General features: G+C 51.4%; 1 protein-coding gene across 1 annotated transcript in view; it reads right to left on the bottom strand.

The window, feature by feature from the left end:
* Positions 1–637: 637 nt before the first annotated feature.
* Positions 638–19,700, bottom strand: part of mxd3 (MAX dimerization protein 3) — a 39,877-nt gene continuing 20,814 nt past the window's right edge. The window contains exons 2-6 of the mRNA XM_039012008.1: positions 18,513–18,618; positions 16,541–16,570; positions 7,170–7,284; positions 2,121–2,370; positions 638–783 (exon numbers count right to left, since the gene is read on the bottom strand). Of these exons, the coding sequence (XP_038867936.1) occupies positions 659–783; positions 2,121–2,370; positions 7,170–7,284; positions 16,541–16,570; positions 18,513–18,618 (626 nt within the window). The 3' untranslated portion in view covers positions 638–658. The remainder of the gene's footprint in view (positions 784–2,120; positions 2,371–7,169; positions 7,285–16,540; positions 16,571–18,512; positions 18,619–19,700) is intronic.

Raw genomic sequence — 19,700 nt, 5'->3', positions numbered from 1 at the left:
CCTGTACAGTAATGTTGTTGAGGTTGTTCCAGCTGTCCTGTTCCTGTACAGTAATGTTGAGGTTGTTCCAGCTGTCCTGTTCCTGTACAGTAATGTTGTTGAGGTTGTTCCAGCTGTCCTGTTCCTGTACAGTAATGTTGTTGAGGTTGTTCCAGCTGTCCTGTTCCTGTACAGTAATGTTGTTGAGGTTGTTCCAGCTGTCCTGTTCCTGTACAGTAATGTTGTTGAGGTTGTTCCAGCTGTCCTGTTCCTGTACAGTAATGTTGTTGAGGTTGTTCCAGCTGTCCTGTTCCTGTACAGTAATGTTGTTGAGGTTGTTCCAGCTGTCCTGTTCCTGTACAGTAATGTTGTTGAGGTTGTTCCAGCTGTCCTGTTCCTGTACAGTAATGTTGTTGAGGTTGTTCCAGCTGTCCTGTTCCTGTACAGTAATGTTGTTGAGGTTGTTCCAGCTGTCCTGTTCCTGTATGGTAATGTTTGTCTTATTTGGAATGTTTTTCCTCCTTTGTGTCCCCATTGTCTTACGTCAGGTGGCGTCACTCCAACGCGACGCTCGTCCCTTTAAAATCCGACGGTGCAGGTGGGAATCGTCGCACTATCTGACGTAAGACGCCGGTGTGTCGCTCCAGAGGTGTGTGTGTTGTATACAGCGGTAGGTAGGTCATAGCCCGGCCCAGGCGGGGCCGCTGGAGTAACAGTGATCTGTGCCTGTGTGAGGGACCGTCCCCAGTCCATCAGAGTCCAGACAGTCAAACACTATACTCTCCACATCAACCTCCACGTCTTCTGCAAAAAACAAACAACAAAAAAACAACACATCTCAGGTTATCAAAGACAATCTATAAAATGTCAAATATGACTGGGGGGGGGAAGAAAATCTGTTCAATCGCAGACTCAAATTTCTCCTAAAATCTTCTGGTTAAAATCAATGTGTGTTTTAGTTGTACTTAAGACACCGTATTTCTCTGATATGAAACATTAAGCTGAATAACTTTAAACATGAACACCTCCGGACACTTCGGTCGACAAAACCTGAAGTTGTAGACCTACTTCCCTAACATTTGAAAATGGAGATGAACACCGAACAGAGAACAGAGAACACTGAACACGGAGAAGAGCTGGGACCGACACCATCTCATCTCCCTGAGAAGAGAACACTGAACACGGAGAAGAGCTGGGACCGAGACCATCTCATATCCCTGAGAAGAGAACACTGAACACAGAGAAGAGCTGGGACCGAGACCATCTCATATCCCTGAGAAGAGAACACTGAACACGGAGAAGAGCTGGGACCGAGACCATCTCATATCCCTGAGAAGAGAACACTGAACACAGAGAAGAGCTGGGACCGAGACCATCTCATATCCCTGAGAAGAGAACACTGAACACGGAGAAGAGCTGGGACCGAGACCATCTCATATCCCTGAGAAGAGAACATCGAACACGGAGAAGAGCTGGGACCGAGACCATCTCATATCCCTGAGAAGAGAACACTGAACACGGAGAAGAGCTGGGACCGAGACCATCTCATATCCCTGAGAAGAGAACATCGAACACGGAGAAGAGCTGGGACCGAGACCATCTCATCTCCTGCTGAAGATGTACTCCCTAACAAATGGATATCCCCAGGTTACGTTTAGAGAGATACTAAACATGGGTAAAGGAGCTGTGATTGGTTACTAAACATGGGTAAGAGAGCTGTGATTGGTTACTAAACATGGGTAAGAGAGCTGTGATTGGTTACTAAACATGGGTAAGAGAGCTGTGATTGGTTACTAAACATGGGTAAGAGAGCTGTGATTGGTTACTAAACATGGGTAAGAGAGCTGTGCTTGGTTACTAAACATGGGTAAGAGAGCTGTGATTGGTTACTAAACATGGGTAAGAGAGCTGTGATTGGTTACTAAACATGGGTAAGAGAGCTGTGCTTGGTTACTAAACATGGGTAAGAGAGCTGTGATTGGTTACTAAACATGGGTAAGAGAGCTGTGATTGGTTACTAAACATGGGTAAGAGAGCTGTGCTTGGTTACTAAACATGGGTAAGAGAGCTCTGCATGGTTACTAAACATGGGTAAGAGAGCTGTGATTGGAGGAGAGAGCTGTGACGACTGAGAGACTCACCTCTGTCAGAGTCAGATCTCTCCGAAGAGGACATGGCTGCTGATCCCAGGCTGTCGTTCCTCATCCTCTCTGAGACCACTCCTGTTCCTCCCAGACCAGTGAGACCCCCCAGGCCCAGACCAGTCAGACCCCCCAGACCAGTCAGACCCCCAGGGCCCTGTAGCTGCTCCAGCCTCACCCTCAGCTCACTCTGCTCCCAACGCAGACGACCCTTTAACTGCTCCGCACGTTCATCCTGCTCCTGCAGCTTCTGATGGGGGGAAGGAGAGAGGAGAGATAGAGAGAGAGATGAGAGGGGAGAGAGAGAGAGAGAGAGAGAGAGAGAGAGAGAGAGAGAGAGAGAGAGAGAGAGAGAGGAGAGATAGAGAGAGAGGGGAGAGAGAGAGAGAGACAGAGAGAGAGATGAGAGGGGAGAGAGAGAGATGAGAGGGGAGAGAGAGAGGAGAGAGAGAGAGGAGAGAGAGGAGAGATAGAGAGAGAGATGAGAGGGGAGAGAGAGAGGGGAGAGAGAGAGGAGAGAGAGAGGAGAGAGAGACAGAGGAGAAAGATGAGATAGAGAGAGAGATGAGAGAGAGAGAGAGAGAGAGAGAGACAGAGAGAGAGGGGAGAGAGAGAGAGGAGAGAGATGAGAGAGAGAGGAGAGATATGAGAGAGAGAGAGATTGTTTATTTCACTTTTGTATATTATCTACCTCACTTGCTTTGGCAATGTTAACACATGTTTCCCATGCCAATAAAGCCCCTTGAATTGAACATTGAATTGAAATTGAATTGAGAGAGAGATGAGAGAGGAGAGAGAGAGAGAGAGAGAGAGAGAGAGAGAGAGAGAGAGAATGCTAGCAGATAGCCATAGACTTTCAGTCATTGCGCTAACGCTAGTTAGCATTGGCCCTGTGAAACTACCTCCAACTTCCTTCATACTGGACAGAGATGTGAAAATGGTGTCCATGAGATCATCCATGACTCTGGGGAAGTAGATAAAGGGCCTCATCGTCAGAATCCCTAAGTATCCCTTTAAGGGTAGTGGTTAGGGTTCAGGGTGGTGGATAGGGTTCAGGGTGGTGGGTAGGGTTCAGGGTGGTGGGTAGGGTTCAGGGTGGTGGGTAGGGTTCAGGGTGGTGGTTAGGGTTCAGGGTGGTGGGTAGGGTTTAGGGTGATGGGTAGGGTTCAGGGTGGTGGGTAGGGTTCAGGGTGGTGGGTAGGGTTTAGGGTGATGGGTAGGGTTCAGGGTGGTGGGTAGGGTTTAGGGTGGTGGGTAGGGTTTAGGGTGGTGGGTAGGGTTTAGGGTGGTGGGTAGGGTTCAGGGTGGTGGGTAGGGTTCAGGGTGGTGGGTAGGGTTTAGGGTGGTGGGTAGGGTTTAGGGTGGTGGGTAGGGTTCAGGGTGGTGGTTAGGGTTCAGGGTGGTGGGTAGGGTTTAGGGTGGTGGTTAGGGTTCAGGGTGGTGGGTAGGGTTCAGGGTGGTGGTTAGGGTTCAGGGTGGTGGGTAGGGTTCAGGGTGGTGGGTAGGGTTCAGGGTGGTGGGTAGGGTTTAGGGTGGTGGTTAGGGTTCAGGGTGGTGGGTAGGGTTTATGGTGGTGGGTAGGGTTTAGAGTGGTGGTTAGGGTTCAGGGTGGTGAGTAGGTTTCAGGGTGGTGGGTAGGGTTCAGGGTGGTGGGTAGGTTTTAGGGTGGTGGGTAGGGTTAAGGGTAGTGGTTAGGGTTCAGGGTGGTGGGTAGGGTTCAGGGTGGTGGGTAGGGTTCAGGGTGGTGGGTAGGGTTCAGGGTGGTGGGTAGGGTTCAGGGTGTTGGGTAGGGTTCAGGGTGGTGGGTAGGGTTTAGGGTGGTGGGTAGGGTTTAGGGTGGTGGGTAGGGTTTATGGTGGTGGGTAGGGTTAAGGGTAGTGGTTAGGGTTCAGGGTGGTGGGTAGGGTTCAGGGTGGTGGGTAGGGTTCAGGGTGGTGGGTAGGGTTCAGGGTGGTGGGTAGGGTTTAGGGTGGTGGGTAGGGTTCAGGGTGGTGGGTAGGGTTTAGGGTGGTGGGTAGGGTTAAGGGTAGTGGTTAGGGTGCAGGGTGGTGGGTAGGGTTCAGGGTGGTGGGTAGGGTTAAGGGTAGTGGGTAGGGTTTAGGGTGGTGGGTAGGGTTTAGGGTGGTGGGTAGGGTTTAGGGTGGTGGGTAGGGTTAAGGGTGGTGGGTAGGGTTTAGGGTGGTGGGTAGGGTGGTGGGTTGGGTTCAGGGTGGTGGGTAGGGTTCAGGGTAGTGGGTAGAGTTTAGGGTCGTGTGGTGGGTAGGGTTCAGGGTGGTGGGTAGGGTTAAGAGTGGTGGGTAGGGTTTAGGGTGGTGGGTAGGGTTAAGGGTGGTGGGTAGGGTTTAGGGTGGTGGGTAGGGTTTAGGGTGGTGGGTAGGGTTCAGGGTGGTGGGTAGGGTTTACGGTAGTGTAGTGGGTAGGTTTTAGGGTGGTGGGTAGGGTTTAGGGTGGTGGGTAGGGTTTAGGGTGGTGGGTAGGGTTAAGGGTGGTGGGTAGGGTTTAGGGTGGTGGGTAGGGTTTAGGGTGGTGGGTAGAGTTCAGGGTGGTGGGTAGGGTTTACGGTAGTGTAGTGGGTAGGGTTTAGGGTGGTGGGTAGGGTTTAGGGTGGTGGGTAGGGTTAAGGGTGGTGGGTAGGGTTTAGGGTGGTGGGTAGGGTTAAGGGTGGTGGGTAGGGTTTAGGGTGGTGGGTAGGGTTTAGGGTGGTGGGTAGGGTTCAGGGTGGTGGGTAGGGTTTAGGGTGGTGGGTAGGGTTCAGGGTGGTGGGTAGGGTTTAGGGTGGTGGGTAGGGTTTAGGGTGGTGGGTAGGGTTTAGGGTGGTGGGTAGGGTTCAGGGTGGTGGTTAGGGTTTACGGTAGTGTAGTGGGTAGGGTTTAGGGTGGTGGGTAGGGTTCAGGGTGGTGGGTAGGGTTTAGGGTGGTGGGTAGGGTTCAGGGTGGTGGGTAGGGTTTAGGGTGGTGGGTAGGATTTAGGGTGGTGGGTAGGGTTAAGGGTGGTGGGTAGGGTTTAGGGTGGTGGGTAGGGTTTAGGGTGGTGGGTAGGGTTTAGGGTGGTGGGTAGGGTTTATGGTGGTGGGTAGGGTTAAGGGTAGTGGTTAGGGTTCAGGGTGGTGGGTAGGGTTCAGGGTGGTGGGTAGGGTTAAGGGTGGTGGGTAGGGTTTAGGGTGGTGGGTAGGGTTCAGGGTGGTGGGTAGGGTTCAGGGTGGTGGGTAGGGTTCAGGGTGGTGGGTAGGGTTTAGGGTGGTGGGTAGGGTTCAGGGTGGTGGGTAGGGTTTAGGGTGGTGGGTAGGGTTAAGGGTAGTGGTTAGGGTGCAGGGTGGTGGGTAGGGTTCAGGGTGGTGGGTAGGGTTAAGGGTAGTGGGTAGGGTTCAGGGTGGTGGGTAGGGTTTAGGGTGGTGGGTAGGGTTTAGGGTGGTGGGTAGGGTTCAGGGTGGTGGGTAGGGTTTAGGGTGGTGGGTAGGGTTTAGGGTGGTGGGTAGGGTGGTGGGTTTGGTTCAGGGTGGTGGGTAGGGTTCAGGGTAGTGGGTAGAGTTTAGGGTCGTGTGGTGGGTAGGGTTCAGGGTGGTGGGTAGGGTTCAGGGTGGTGGGTAGGGTTCAGGGTGGTGGGTAGGGTTTAGGGTGGTGGGTAGGGTTCAGGGTGGTGGGTAGGGTTTACGGTAGTGTAGTGGGTAGGTTTTAGGGTGGTGGGTAGGGTTTAGGGTGGTGGGTAGGGTTTAGGGTGGTGGGTAGGGTTAAGGGTGGTGGGTGGTGGGTAGGGTTTAGGGTGATGGGTAGGGTTTAGGGTGGTGGGTAGGGTTCAGGGTGGTGGGTAGGGTTTACGGTAGTGTAGTGGGTAGGGTTTAGGGTGGTGGGTAGGGTTTAGGGTGGTGGGTAGGGTTAAGGGTGGTGGGTAGGGTTTAGGGTGGTGGGTAGGGTTTAGGGTGGTGGGTAGGGTTTAGGGTGGTGGGTAGGGTTCAGGGTGGTGGGTAGGGTTCAGGGTGGTGGGTAGGGTTTAGGGTGGTGGGTAGGGTTCAGGGTGGTGGGTAGGGTTTAGGGTGGTGGGTAGGATTTAGGGTGGTGGGTAGGGTTAAGGGTGGTGGGTAGGGTTTAGGGTGGTGGGTAGGGTTTAGGGTGGTGGGTAGGGTTTAGGGTGGTGGGTAGGGTTCAGGGTAGTGGTTAGGGTTTAGGGTAGTAGGTAGGGTTAAGGGTAGTGTTTAGGGTTTAGGGTAGTGGGTAGGGTTTAGGGTAGTGGTTAGGGTTCAGGGTGGTGGGTAGGGTTAAAGATAGTGGTTAGGGTTAAGGGTAGTGTTTAGGGTAGTGGTTAGGGTTAAGGGTAGTATTTAGGGTAGTGGTTAGGTTTAGGGTAGTGGGTAATGTTTTGGGTAGTGGGTAGGATTTAGGGTAGTGGGGTGTTTTAGGGTAGTGGGTAGGGTTTAGGGTAGTGGTTAGGGTTCAGGGTAGTGAGTAGGGTAATGGGTAGGGTTAAGGGTAGTGGTTAGGGTTTAGGGTAATGTTTAGGGTTAGGGTAGGGGGTAGAGTTTAGGGTAATGGTTAGGGTTTAGGGTAGTGGGTAGGGTTTAGGGTAGTGTTTAGGGTAGTGTTTAGGGTTAGGGTAGGGTTTAGGGTAGTGGGTAGGGTAGTGGGTAATGGGTAGGGTTAGGGTAGGGTTTAGGGTAGTGTTTAGGGTTAGGGTAGTGGGTAGGGTTTAGGGTAGTGTTTAGCGTTAGGGTAGTGGGTAGGTTTAGGGTAATGGTAGGGTTTAGGGTAGTGGGTAGGGTTTAGGGTAGTGTTTAGGGGTAGAGTTTAGGGTAGTGGGTAGGGTTTAGGGTAGTGGGTAGGGTAGGGTTTAGGGTAGTGGGTAGAGTTTAGGGTAGTGTTTAGGGTTAGGGTAGTGGGTAGGGTAGTGGGTAGGGTTTAGGGTAGTTGGTCGGGTAGTGGGTAGGGTTTAGGGTAGTGGGTAGGGTTTAGGGTGGTGGGTAGGGTTTAGGGTAGTGGGTAGGGTTTAGGGTAGTGGGTAGGGTTTAGGGTAGGGTTTAGGGGTAGTGGGTAGGTTTTAGCTGTGTGTTCATCTCACCTTGATGTGTGTCTCAGCCCGTCTCAGCAGGTTCAGGGTGGTGTTTCTCATGGAGTCAGACAACTGAGGAACCTGCTGCTTCAACTGTTCCAGGTGGTGTCTCAACTGAGCACGTCTGTTACAACAACACAATGAAACAATGTCTCAACTGAGCACGTCTGTTACAACAACACAATGAAACAATGTCTCAACTGAGCACGTCTGTTACAACAACACAATGAAACAATCTCTCAACTGAGCACGTCTGTTACAACAACACAATGAAACAATGTCTCAACTGAGCACGTCTGTTACAACAACACAATGAAACAATGTCTCAACTGAGCACGTCTGTTACAACAACACAATGAAACAATGTCTCAACTGAGCACGTCTGTTACAACAACACAATGAAACAATGTCTCAACTGAGCACGTCTGTTACAACAACACAATGAAACAATGTCTCAACTGAGCACGTCTGTTACAACAACACAATGAAACAATGTCTCAACTGAGCACGTCTGTTACAACAACACAATGAAACAATGTCTCAACTGAGCACGTCTGTTATAGTTATATAACTATTCATGAACTAGACCCTGCCATAGACTAGCGCCCTGTCCAGGGGGTGTACTGTACATTAAGCTGCATCACTCTCCAGAAACAGGAGATGGACTCCTGCCCTATGGGCCGTTCTGGTTCACTCTACAGAAACAGGAGATGGACTCCTGCCCTATGGGCCGTTCTGGTTCACTCTACAGAAACAGGAGATGGACTCCTGCCCTATGGGCCGTTCTGGTTCACTCTACAGAAACAGGAGATGGACTCCTGCCCTATGGGCCGTTCTGGTTCACTCTACAGAAACAGGAGATGGACTCCTGCCCTATGGGCCGTTCTGGTTCACTCTACAGAAACAGGAGATGGTCTCCTGCCCTACGGGCCGTTCTGGTTCATTCTACAGAAACAGGAGATGGACTCCTGCCCTATGGGCCGTTCTGGTTCACTCTACAGAAACAGGAGATGGACTCCTGCCCTATGGGCCGTTCTGGTTCACTCTACAGAAACAGGAGATGGACTCCTGCCCTATGGGCCGTTCTGGTTCACTCTACAGAAACAGGAGATGGACTCCTGCCCTATGGGCCGTTCTGGTTCACTCTACAGAAACAGGAGATGGACTCCTGCCCTATGGGCCGTTCTGGTTCACTCTACAGAAACAGGAGATGGACTCCTGCCCTACGGGCCGTTCTGGTCCACTCTACAGAAACAGGAGATGGACTCCTGCCCTATGGGCCGTTCTGGTTCACTCTACAGAAACAGGAGATGGACTCCTGCCCTATGGGCCGTTCTAGTTCACTGTTCAGCAACAGGAGATGGACTCCTGCCCTATGGACCGTTCTGGTTCACTGTTCAGCAACAGGAGATGGACTCCTGCCCTATGGGCCGTTCTGGTTCACTCTACAGAAACAGGAGATGGACTCCTGCCCTATGGGCCGTTCTGGTTCACTCTACAGAAACAGGAGATGGACTCCTGCCCTATGGGCCGTTCTGGCTCACTGTATAGAAACAGGAGATGGACTCCTGCCCTATGGGCCGTTCTGGTTCACTCTACAGAAACAGGAGATGGACTCCTGCCCTATGGGCCGTTCTGGCTCACTGTATAGAAACAGGAGATGGACTCCTGCCCTATGGGCCGTTCTGGTTCACTCTACAGAAACAGGAGATGGACTCCTGCCCTATGGGCCGTTCTGGCTCACTGTATAGAAACAGTAGATGGACTCCTGCCCTATGGGCCGTTCTGGTTCACTGTACAGAAACAGGAGATGGACTCCTGCCCTATGGGCCGTTCTGGTTCACTCTACAGAAACAGGAGATGGACTCCTGCCCTATGGGCCGTTCTGGTTCACTCTACAGAAACAGGAGATGGACTCCTGCCCTATGGGCCGTTCTGGTTCACTCTACAGAAACAGGAGATGGTCTCCTGCCCTATGGGCCGTTCTGGTTCACTCTACAGAAACAGGAGATGGACTCCTGCCCTATGGGCCGTTCTGGTTCACTCTACAGAAACAGGAGATGGACTCCTGCCCTATGGGCCGTTCTGGTTCACTCTACAGAAACAGGAGATGGACTCCTGCCCTATGGGCCGTTCTGGTTCACTCTACAGAAACAGGAGATGGACTCCTGCCCTATGGGCCGTTCTGGTTCACTCTACAGAAACAGGAGATGGTCTCCTGCCCTATGGGCCGTTCTGGTTCACTGTTCAGAAACAGGAGATGGACTCCTGCCCTATGGGCCGTTCTGGTTCACTCTACAGAAACAGGAGATGGACTCCTGCCCTATGGGCGGTTCTGGTTCACTCTACAGAAACAGGAGATGGACTCCTGCCCTACGGGCCGTTCTGGTTCACTCTACAGAAACAGGAGATGGACTCCTGCCCTATGGGCCGTTCTGGTTCACTATACAGAAACAGGAGATGGACTCCTGCCCTATGGGCCGTTCTGGTTCACTCTACAGAAACAGGAGATGGACTCCTGCCCTATGGGCCGTTCTGGCTCACTCTACAGAAACAGGAGATGGACTCCTGCCCTATGGGCCGTTCTGGTTCACTCTACAGAAACAGGAGATGGACTCCTGCCCTATGGGCCGTTCTGGCTCACTCTACAGAAACAGGAGATGGACTCCTGCCCTATGGGCCGTTCTGGTTCACTATACAGAAACAGGAGATGGACTCCTGCCCTATGGGCCGTTCTGGTTCACTCTACAGAAACAGTAGATGGACTCCTGCCCTCTGGGCCGTTCTGGTTCACTCTACAGAAACAGTAGATGGACTCCTGCCCTCTGGGCCGTTCTGGTTCACTGGACAGAAACAGGAGATGGACTCCTGCCCTATGGGCCGTTCTGGTTCACTCTACAGAAACAGGAGATGGACTCCTGCCCTATGGGCTGTTCTGGCTCACTCTACAGAAACAGGAGATGGACTCCTGCCCTATGGGCCGTTCTGGTTCACTCTACAGAAACAGGAGATGGACTCCTGCCCTATGGGCCGTTCTGGCTCACTCTACAGAAACAGGAGATGGACTCCTGCCCTATGGGCCGTTCTGGTTCACTATACAGAAACAGGAGATGGACTCCTGCCCTATGGGCCATTCTGGTTCACTCTACAGAAACAGGAGATGGACTCCTGCCCTATGGGCCGTTCTGGTTCACTCTACAGAAACAGTAGATGGACTCCTGCCCTCTGGGCCGTTCTGGTTCACTCTACAGAAACAGTAGATGGACTCCTGCCCTCTGGGCCGTTCTGGTTCACTGGACAGAAACAGGAGATGGACTCCTGCCCTATGGGCCGTCTGGTTCACTCTACAGAAACAGGAGATGGACTCCTGCCCTATGGGCCGTTCTGGTTCACTGTACAGAAACAGTAGATGGACTCCTGCCCTATGGGCCGTTCTGGTTCACTATACAGAAACAGGAGATGGACTCCTGCCCTATGGGCCGTTCTGGTTCACTGTTCAGAAACAGGAGATGGACTCCTGCCCTATGGGCCGTTCTGGTTCACTGGACAGAAACAGGAGATGGACTCCTGCCCTATGGGCCGTCTGGTTCACTCTACAGAAACAGGAGATGGACTCCTGCCCTATGGGCCGTTCTGGTTCACTCTACAGAAACAGGAGATGGACTCCTGCCCTATGGGCCGTCTGGTTCACTCTACAGAAACAGGAGATGGACTCCTGCCCTATGGGCCGTTCTGGTTCACTCTACAGAAACAGGAGATGGACTCCTGCCCTATGGGCCGTTCTGGTTCACTCTACAGAAACAGGAGATGGACTCCTGCCCTATGGGCCGTTCTGGTTCACTCTACAGAAACAGGAGATGGACTCCTGCCCTATGGGCCGTTCTGGTTCACTCTACAGAAACAGGAGATGGACTCCTGCCCTATGGGCCGTTCTGGTTCACTGTACAGAAACAGGAGATGGACTCCTGCCCTATGGGCCGTTCTGGTTCACTCTACAGAAACAGGAGATGGACTCCTGCCCTATGGGCCGTTCTGGTTAAACTCTACAGAAACAGGAGATGGACTCCTGCCCTATGGGCCGTTCTGGTTCACTCTACAGAAACAGGAGATGGACTCCTGCCCTATGGGCCGTTCTGGTTCACTGTACAGAAACAGGAGATGGACTCCTGCCCTATGGGCCGTTCTGGTTCACTCTACAGAAACAGGAGATGGACTCCTGCCCTATGGGCCGTTCTGGTTCACTCTACAGAAACAGGAGATGGACTCCTGCCCTCTGGGCCGTTCTGGTTCACTGTACAGAAACAGGAGATGGACTCCTGCCCTATGGGCCGTTCTGGTTCACTGTACAGAAACAGGAGATGGACTCCTGCCCTATGGGCCGTTCTGGTTCACTCTACAGAAACAGGAGATGGACTCCTGCCCTCTGGGCCGTTCTTGTTCACTCTACAGAAACAGGAGATGGACTCCTGCCCTATGGGCCGTTCTGGTTCACACTACAGAAACAGGAGATGGACTCCTGCCCTATGGGCCGTTCTGGTTCACTGTACAGAAACAGGAGATGGACTCCTGCCCTATGGGCCGTTCTGGTTCACTGTATAGAAACAGGAGATGGACTCCTGCCCTATGGGCCGTTCTGGTTCACTCTACAGAAACAGGAGATGGACTCCTGCCCTATGGGCCGTTCTGGTTCACTGTACAGAAACAGGAGATGGACTCCTGCCCTATGGGCCGTTCTGGTCCACTCTACAGAAACAGGAGATGGACTCCTGCCCTATGGGCCGTTCTGGTTCACTGTACAGAAACAGTAGATGGACTCCTGCCCTATGGGCCGTTCTGGTTCACTCTACAGAAACAGGAGATGGACTCCTGCCCTATGGGCCGTTCTGGTTCACTCTACAGAAACAGGAGATGGACTCCTGCCCTCTGGGCCGTTCTGGTTCACTCTACAGAAACAGGAGATGGACTCCTGCCCTATGGGCCGTTCTGGTTCACTCTACAGAAACAGGAGATGGACTCCTGCCCTATGGGCCGTTCTGGTTCACTCTACAGAAACAGGAGATGGACTCCTGCCCTATGGGCCGTTCTGGTTCACTGTACAGAAACAGGAGATGGACTCCTGCCCTATGGGCCGTTCTGGTTCACTCTACAGAAACAGGAGATGGACTCCTGCCCTATGGGCCGTTCTGGTTCACTCTACAGAAACAGGAGATGGACTCCTGCCCTATGGGCCGTTCTGGTTCACTCTACAGAAACAGGAGATGGACTCCTGCCCTATGGGCCGTTCTGGTTCACTGTACAGAAACAGGAGATGGACTCCTGCCCTATGGGCCGTTCTGGTTCACTCTACAGAAACAGGAGATGGACTCCTGCCCTATGGGCCGTTCTGGTTCACTCTACAGAAACAGGAGATGGACTCCTGCCCTCTGGGCCATTCTGGTTCACTGTACAGAAACAGGAGATGGACTCCTGCCCTATGGGCCGTTCTGGTTCACTGTACAGAAACAGGAGATGGACTCCTGCCCTATGGGCCGTTCTGGTTCACTCTACAGAAACAGGAGATGGACTCCTGCCCTCTGGGCCGTTCTTGTTCACTCTACAGAAACAGGAGATGGACTCCTGCCCTATGGGCCGTTCTGGTTCACACTACAGAAACAGGAGATGGACTCCTGCCCTATGGGCCGTTCTGGTTCACTGTACAGAAACAGGAGATGGACTCCTGCCCTATGGGCCGTTCTGGTTCACTGTATAGAAACAGGAGATGGACTCCTGCCCTATGGGCCGTTCTGGTTCACTGTACAGAAACAGGAGATGGACTCCTGCCCTATGGGCCGTTCTGGTTCACTGTACAGAAACAGGAGATGGACTCCTGCCCTATGGGCCGTTCTGGTCCACTCTACAGAAACAGGAGATGGACTCCTGCCCTATGGGCCGTTCTGGTTCACTGTACAGAAACAGTAGATGGACTCCTGCCCTATGGGCCGTTCTGGTTCACTCTACAGAAACAGGAGATGGACTCCTGCCCTATGGGCCGTTCTGGTTCACTCTACAGAAACAGGAGATGGACTCCTGCCCTCTGGGCCGTTCTGGTTCACTCTACAGAAACAGGAGATGGACTCCTGCCCTATGGGCCGTTCTGGTTCACTGTACAGAAACAGTAGATGGACTCCTGCCCTATGGGCCGTTCTGGTTCACTCTACAGAAACAGGAGATGGACTCCTGCCCTATGGGCCGTTCTGGTTCACTCTACAGAAACAGGAGATGGACTCCTGCCCTATGGGCCGTTCTGGTTCACTCTACAGAAACAGGAGATGGACTCCTGCCCTATGGGCCGTTCTGGTTCACTCTACAGAAACAGGAGATGGACTCCTGCCCTATGGGCCGTTCTGGTTCACTCTACAGAAACAGGAGATGGACTCCTGCCCTATGGGCCGTTCTGGTTCACTCTACAGAAACAGGAGATGGACTCCTGCCCTCTGGGCCGTCTGGTTCACTGTACAGAAACAGTAGATGGACTCCTGCCCTATGGGCCGTTCTGGTTCACTCTACAGAAACAGTAGATGGACTCCTGCCCTATGGGCCGTTCTGGTTCACTCTACAGAAACAGTAGATGGACTCCTGCCCTATGGGCCGTTCTGGTTCACTCTACAGAAACAGTAGATGGACTCCTGCCCTATGGGCCGTTCTGGTCCACTCTACAGAAACAGGAGATGGACTCCTGCCCTATGGGCCGTTCTGGTTCACTCTACAGAAACAGGAGATGGACTCCTGCCCTATGGGCCGTTCTGGTTCACTCTACAGAAACAGGAGATGGACTCCTGCCCTATGGGCCGTTCTGGTTCACTCTACAGAAACAGGAGATGGACTCCTGCCCTATGGGCCGTTCTGGTTCACTGGACAGAAACAGGAGATGGACTCCTGCCCTATGGGCCGTTCTGGTTCACTCTACAGAAACAGGAGATGGACTCCTGCCCTATGGGCCGTCTGGTTCACTCTACAGAAACAGGAGATGGACTCCTGCCCTATGGGCCGTTCTGGTTCACTCTACAGAAACAGGAGATGGACTCCTGCCCTATGGGCCGTTCTGGTTCACTCTACAGAAACAGGAGATGGACTCCTGCCCTATGGGCCGTTCTGGTTCACTCTACAGAAACAGGAGATGGACTCCTGCCCTATGGGCCGTTCTGGTTCACTCTACAGAAACAGGAGATGGACTCCTGCCCTATGGGCCGTTCTGGTTCACTCTACAGAAACAGGAGATGGACTCCTGCCCTATGGGCCGTTCTGGTTCACTCTACAGAAACAGGAGATGGACTCCTGCCCTATGGGCCGTTCTGGTTCACTCTACAGAAACAGGAGATGGACTCCTGCCCTATGGGCCGTTCTGGTTCACTGTACAGAAACAGGAGATGGACTCCTGCCCTATGGGCCGTTCTGGTTCACTCTACAGAAACAGGAGATGGACTCCTGCCCTATGGGCCGTTCTGGTTCACTCTACAGAAACAGGAGATGGACTCCTGCCCTATGGGCCGTTCTGGTTCACTCTACAGAAACAGGAGATGGACTCCTGCCCTATGGGCCGTTCTGGTTCACTCTACAGAAACAGGAGATGGACTCCTGCCCTATGGGCCGTTCTGGTTCACACTACAGAAACAGGAGATGGACTCCTGCCCTATGGGCCGTTCTGGTTCACTCTACAGAAACAGGAGATGGACTCCTGCCCTATGGGCCGTTCTGGTTCACTCTACAGAAACAGGAGATGGACTCCTGCCCTATGGGCCGTTCTGGTTCACTCTACAGAAACAGGAGATGGACTCCTGCCCTATGGGCCGTTCTGGTTCACTCTACAGAAACAGGAGATGGACTCCTGCCCTATGGGCCGTTCTGGTTCACTCTACAGAAACAGGAGATGGACTCCTGCCCTATGGGCCGTTCTGGTTCACTCTACAGAAACAGGAGATGGACTCCTGCCCTATGGGCCGTTCTGGTTCACTCTACAGAAACAGGAGATGGACTCCTGCCCTATGGGCCGTTCTGGCTCAGACAAGGCTACTTAATTTATTTAATAAACTCAAGCCCAGTTGCACTTAAAGATGAAATGAAATAAGATGTTAAGGAGTGGCTGTCTTTAAAAAGCAACGAATCCCTTTGAAACGGCGTGTGGCATCGATATGAGTCACAGACAGTTATTATTGTGTCAAAATTGACTACAAAGTGTAAATAGGATAATTGTGGTCATAAAGTCATTATCTGCCTCTCGATTGGCGCAGTGCTAGCTGTGCCACTAGAGATCCTGGTTCGAGTCCAGACTCAGTCGCAGCCGGCCGTGACCGGGAGATCCATGGGACGGCGCACAATTGGCCCAGCGTCGTCCGGGTTAGGGGAGGGTTTGGCCAGCAGGGATGTTCCTGACCCATCGCGCACTAGGCCAGGCACAGTGCACGCTGACACGATCGCCAGGTGTACGGTGTTTCCTCCGACACATTGGTGTGGCTGGCGTCCAGGTTAAGTGGGCATTGTGTCAGGAAGCAGTGCGGCTTGGTTGGGTCGTGTTTCGGCGGACGCACGGCTCTCGACCTTCGCCTCTCCCGAGTCCGTACGGGAGTTGCAGCGATGGGACAAGACTGTAACTACCAACTAGATAGCATGAAACTAGATACCATTTTTAAAATAAAAATAAGAACTAAATACATTTTAAAAAGTCAGTCATCTAAAACTAAGTTTGGAACATCTGTGCGTCACAACAAGGAAGTGAAGGTTGGGTTTTGATTTGACGATGTCCATTTGCCCACTAACATGGGGTGAACCTCTATTCAGTTCGCTGCAGCTAGCGACTGGAACATCATTAACCAAACGATGTCCATTTGCCCACTAACATAGGGTGAACCTCTATTCAGTTCGCTGCAGCTAGCGACTGGAACATCATTAACCAAACGATGTCCATTTGCCCACTAACATAGGGTGAACCTCTATTCAGTTCGCTGCAGCTAGCGACTGGAACATCATTAACCAAACGATGTCCATTTGCCCACTAACATGGGGTGAACCTCTATTCAGTTCGCTGCAGCTAGCGACTGGAACATCATTAACCAAACGATGTCCATTTGCCCACTAACATAGGGTGAACCTCTATTCAGTTCGCTGCAGCTAGCGACTGGAACATCATTAACCAAACGCAGAATCTGACAGGAAACACACCTCCAAGTGCTGAAGTTTTTCTTCTTCTAATGAACAACAGAAAAACACGCTTGTCAATCTGTGTGTTCAGTGGCTCTTTTAACAGGTGTCTTGTGTTGTTACTATTATAATTAGAAAATGTACTAATGTAAATCTACACAGTGGTTGCCAAAGGTAGAATGTCACAGGATAGAATGGTTCTTTACCTGTGCTTCTCCAACTCATTATGGACTGTCCTGTGGACATAGACAGCACAATTCATTATTAGTGAGTTTATAAAGCACTAAAGCATAAAGTCATTGTTACGTATTTCAGATTCATAACATATCATTTTAACAATAAAAAGTATACTAGTCAGCACACATTCTCCAGTGCAACCAAATGCTGACTACAGCCACACCCCGTCCCTAGCTAGCTGTCAGACAGACTAGTAGTTTCAGAGAGCCACATCCCGTCCCTAGCTAGCTGTCAGACAGACTAGTAGTTTCAGAGAGCCACATCCCGTCCCTAGCTAGCTGTCAGACAGACTAGTAGTTTCAGAGAGCCACACCCCGTCCCTAGCTAGCTGTCAGACAGACTAGTAGTTTCAGAGAGCCACATCCCGTCCCTAGCTAGCTGTCAGACAGACTAGTAGTTTCAGAGAGCCACACCCCGTCCCTAGCTAGCTGTCAGACAGACTAGTAGTTTCAGAGAGCCACATCCCGTCCCTAGCTAGCTGTCAGACAGACAGACTAGTAGTTTCAGAGAGTCACACCCCGTCCCTAGCTAGCTGTCAGACAGACAGACTAGTAGTTTCAGAGAGTCACATCCCGTCCCTAGCTAGCTGTCAGACAGACTAGTCAGTTAGAGAGTCACATCCCGTCCCTAGCTAGCTGTCAGACAGACTAGTAGTTTCAGAGAGTCACACCCCGTCCCTAGCTAGCTGTCAGACAGACTAGTAGTTTCAGAGAGTCACACCCCGTCCCTAGCTAGCTGTCAGACAGACTAGTAGTTTCAGAGAGTCACATCCCGTCCCTAGCTAGCTGTCAGACAGACTAGTAGTTTCAGAGAGTCACACCCCGTCCCTAGCTAGCTGTCAGACAGACTAGTAGTTTCAGAGAGTCACATCCCGTCCCTAGCTAGCTGTCAGACAGACAGACTAGTAGTTTCAGAGAGCCACACCCCGTCCCTAGCTAGCTGTCAGACAGACAGACTAGTAGTTTCAGAGAGTCACACCCCGTCCCTAGCTAGCTGTCAGACAGACTAGTCAGTTAGAGAGTCACATCCCGTCCCTAGCTAGCTGTCAGACAGACTAGTAGTTTCAGAGAGTCACATCCCGTCCCTAGCTAGCTGTCAGACAGACTAGTAGTTTCAGAGAGCCACACCCCGTCCCTAGCTAGCTGTCAGACAGACTAGTAGTTTCAGAGAGCCACATCCCGTCCCTAGCTAGCTGTCAGACAGACAGACTAGTAGTTTCAGAGAGTCACACCCCGTCCCTAGCTAGCTGTCAGACAGACAGACTAGTAGTTTCAGAGAGTCACATCCCGTCCCTAGCTAGCTGTCAGACAGACTAGTCAGTTAGAGAGTCACATCCCGTCCCTAGCTAGCTGTCAGACAGACTAGTAGTTTCAGAGAGTCACACCCCGTCCCTAGCTAGCTGTCAGACAGACTAGTAGTTTCAGAGAGTCACACCCCGTCCCTAGCTAGCTGTCAGACAGACTAGTAGTTTCAGAGAGTCACATCCCGTCCCTAGCTAGCTGTCAGACAGACTAGTAGTTTCAGAGAGTCACACCCCGTCCCTAGCTAGCTGTCAGACAGACTAGTAGTTTCAGAGAGTCACATCCCGTCCCTAGCTATCTGTCAGACAGACTAGTCAGTTAGAGAGTAACATCCCGTCCCTAGCTAGCTGTCAGACAGACAGACTAGTAGTTTCAGAGAGTCACACCCCGTCCCTAGCTAGCTGTCAGACAGACTAGTCAGTTAGAGAGTCACATCCCGTCCCTAGCTAGCTGTCAGACAGACTAGTAGTTTCAGAGAGCCACATCCCGTCCCTAGCTAGCTGTCAGACAGACTAGTAGTTTCAGAGAGCCACATCCCGTCCCTAGCTAGCTGTCAGACAGACTAGTAGTTTCAGAGAGTCACATCCCGTCCCTAGCTAGCTGTCAGACAGACTAGTCAGTTAGAGAGTTATATAATCACCTGTTACTACCGGCAGCCTGCAGCTTCTTGTTCTTCTGCTTCCGCTTCTTATCAGAGTCCCCTGGACTGTAGAAGGGCAACACTGATGCATAGCCATGCTCTGCCTCTGGAGAGAGAGAGAGAGAGAGAGAGAGAGAGAGAGAGAGAGAGAGAGAGAGAGAGAGAGAGAGAGAGAGAGAGAGAGAGAGAGAGAGAGAGAGAGAGAGAGAGAGAGAGAGAGAGAGAGAGAGAGAGAGAGAGAGAGAGAGAGAGAGAGAGAGAGAGAGAGAGAGAGAGAGAGAGAGAGAGAGAGAGAGAGAGAGAGAGAGAGAGAGAGAGAGAGAGAGAGAGAGAGAGAGAGAGAGAGAGAGAGAGAGAGAGAGAGAGAGAATCGTTTCAATGGGACGTTGTGACATAAAGTCCTTACTTTGGGTTGCAACTAAACTTATGTTTTCACAGACTATTGCCTTGGGAAATCAATGACAGGCAAAATGAACAAATCAATGTGATTGTAAACACAAAGTTCAATGTTAGGCGTTTGACTGATGTATAGGCATGTTCTGCTTCCTGGACAGAAAAGAACGAAAGGACAAGTTTTAATTGACACTCACAGAGCCTTCAGAAAGTATTCACACCCTAGGCGTTGTCCACCTCGTGTTGTGTTACAGGCTGAATTTAAAATGGATTAAATGTAGATGTTTGTGTCACTGGCCTACACACAATACGCCATAATGTCAAAGTAGATTTATGTTTTTAGAAATGTTTACAAAAGTGAAAATCTGAAATGTCTTTAGTCAATAAGTATTCAGCCTCTTTTGTCATGGTAAGGAGCCTAAACAAGTTCAGGAGTAAAAATGTGCTGAACAAGTCACATAATAAGTTGTATGGACTCTGTGTGCAATAATAGTGTTTTAACATGATTTTTTAAATGACTACCTCATCTCTGTACCCCACACATTATCTGTAAGGTCCCTCAGTTTGAGCAGTGAATTTCAAACACAGATTCAACCACAAAGACCAGGGAGGTTTTCCACTGCCTCGCAAAGATGGGCACCTATTGTTAGATGGGTAAAAATATATTAAAAACACAGACCCTTTGGCTTTGAGCATGGTTAAGGTATTTATTACACTTTGTATGGTGTATCAATAAACCCCCCCCCCCCCCCCAGAAAAATGGAAAGACACCTAGTAAAATACTACTCGAGCAGA

The sequence above is a fragment of the Salvelinus namaycush genome, chromosome 17 (genome assembly GCF_016432855.1).
Source record: "Salvelinus namaycush isolate Seneca chromosome 17, SaNama_1.0, whole genome shotgun sequence".
NCBI lineage: Eukaryota > Metazoa > Chordata > Actinopteri > Salmoniformes > Salmonidae > Salvelinus > Salvelinus namaycush.
The sequence above is the reverse complement of the archived record's forward strand: the minus strand, read 5'-3'. Positions and strand labels throughout refer to the sequence as shown.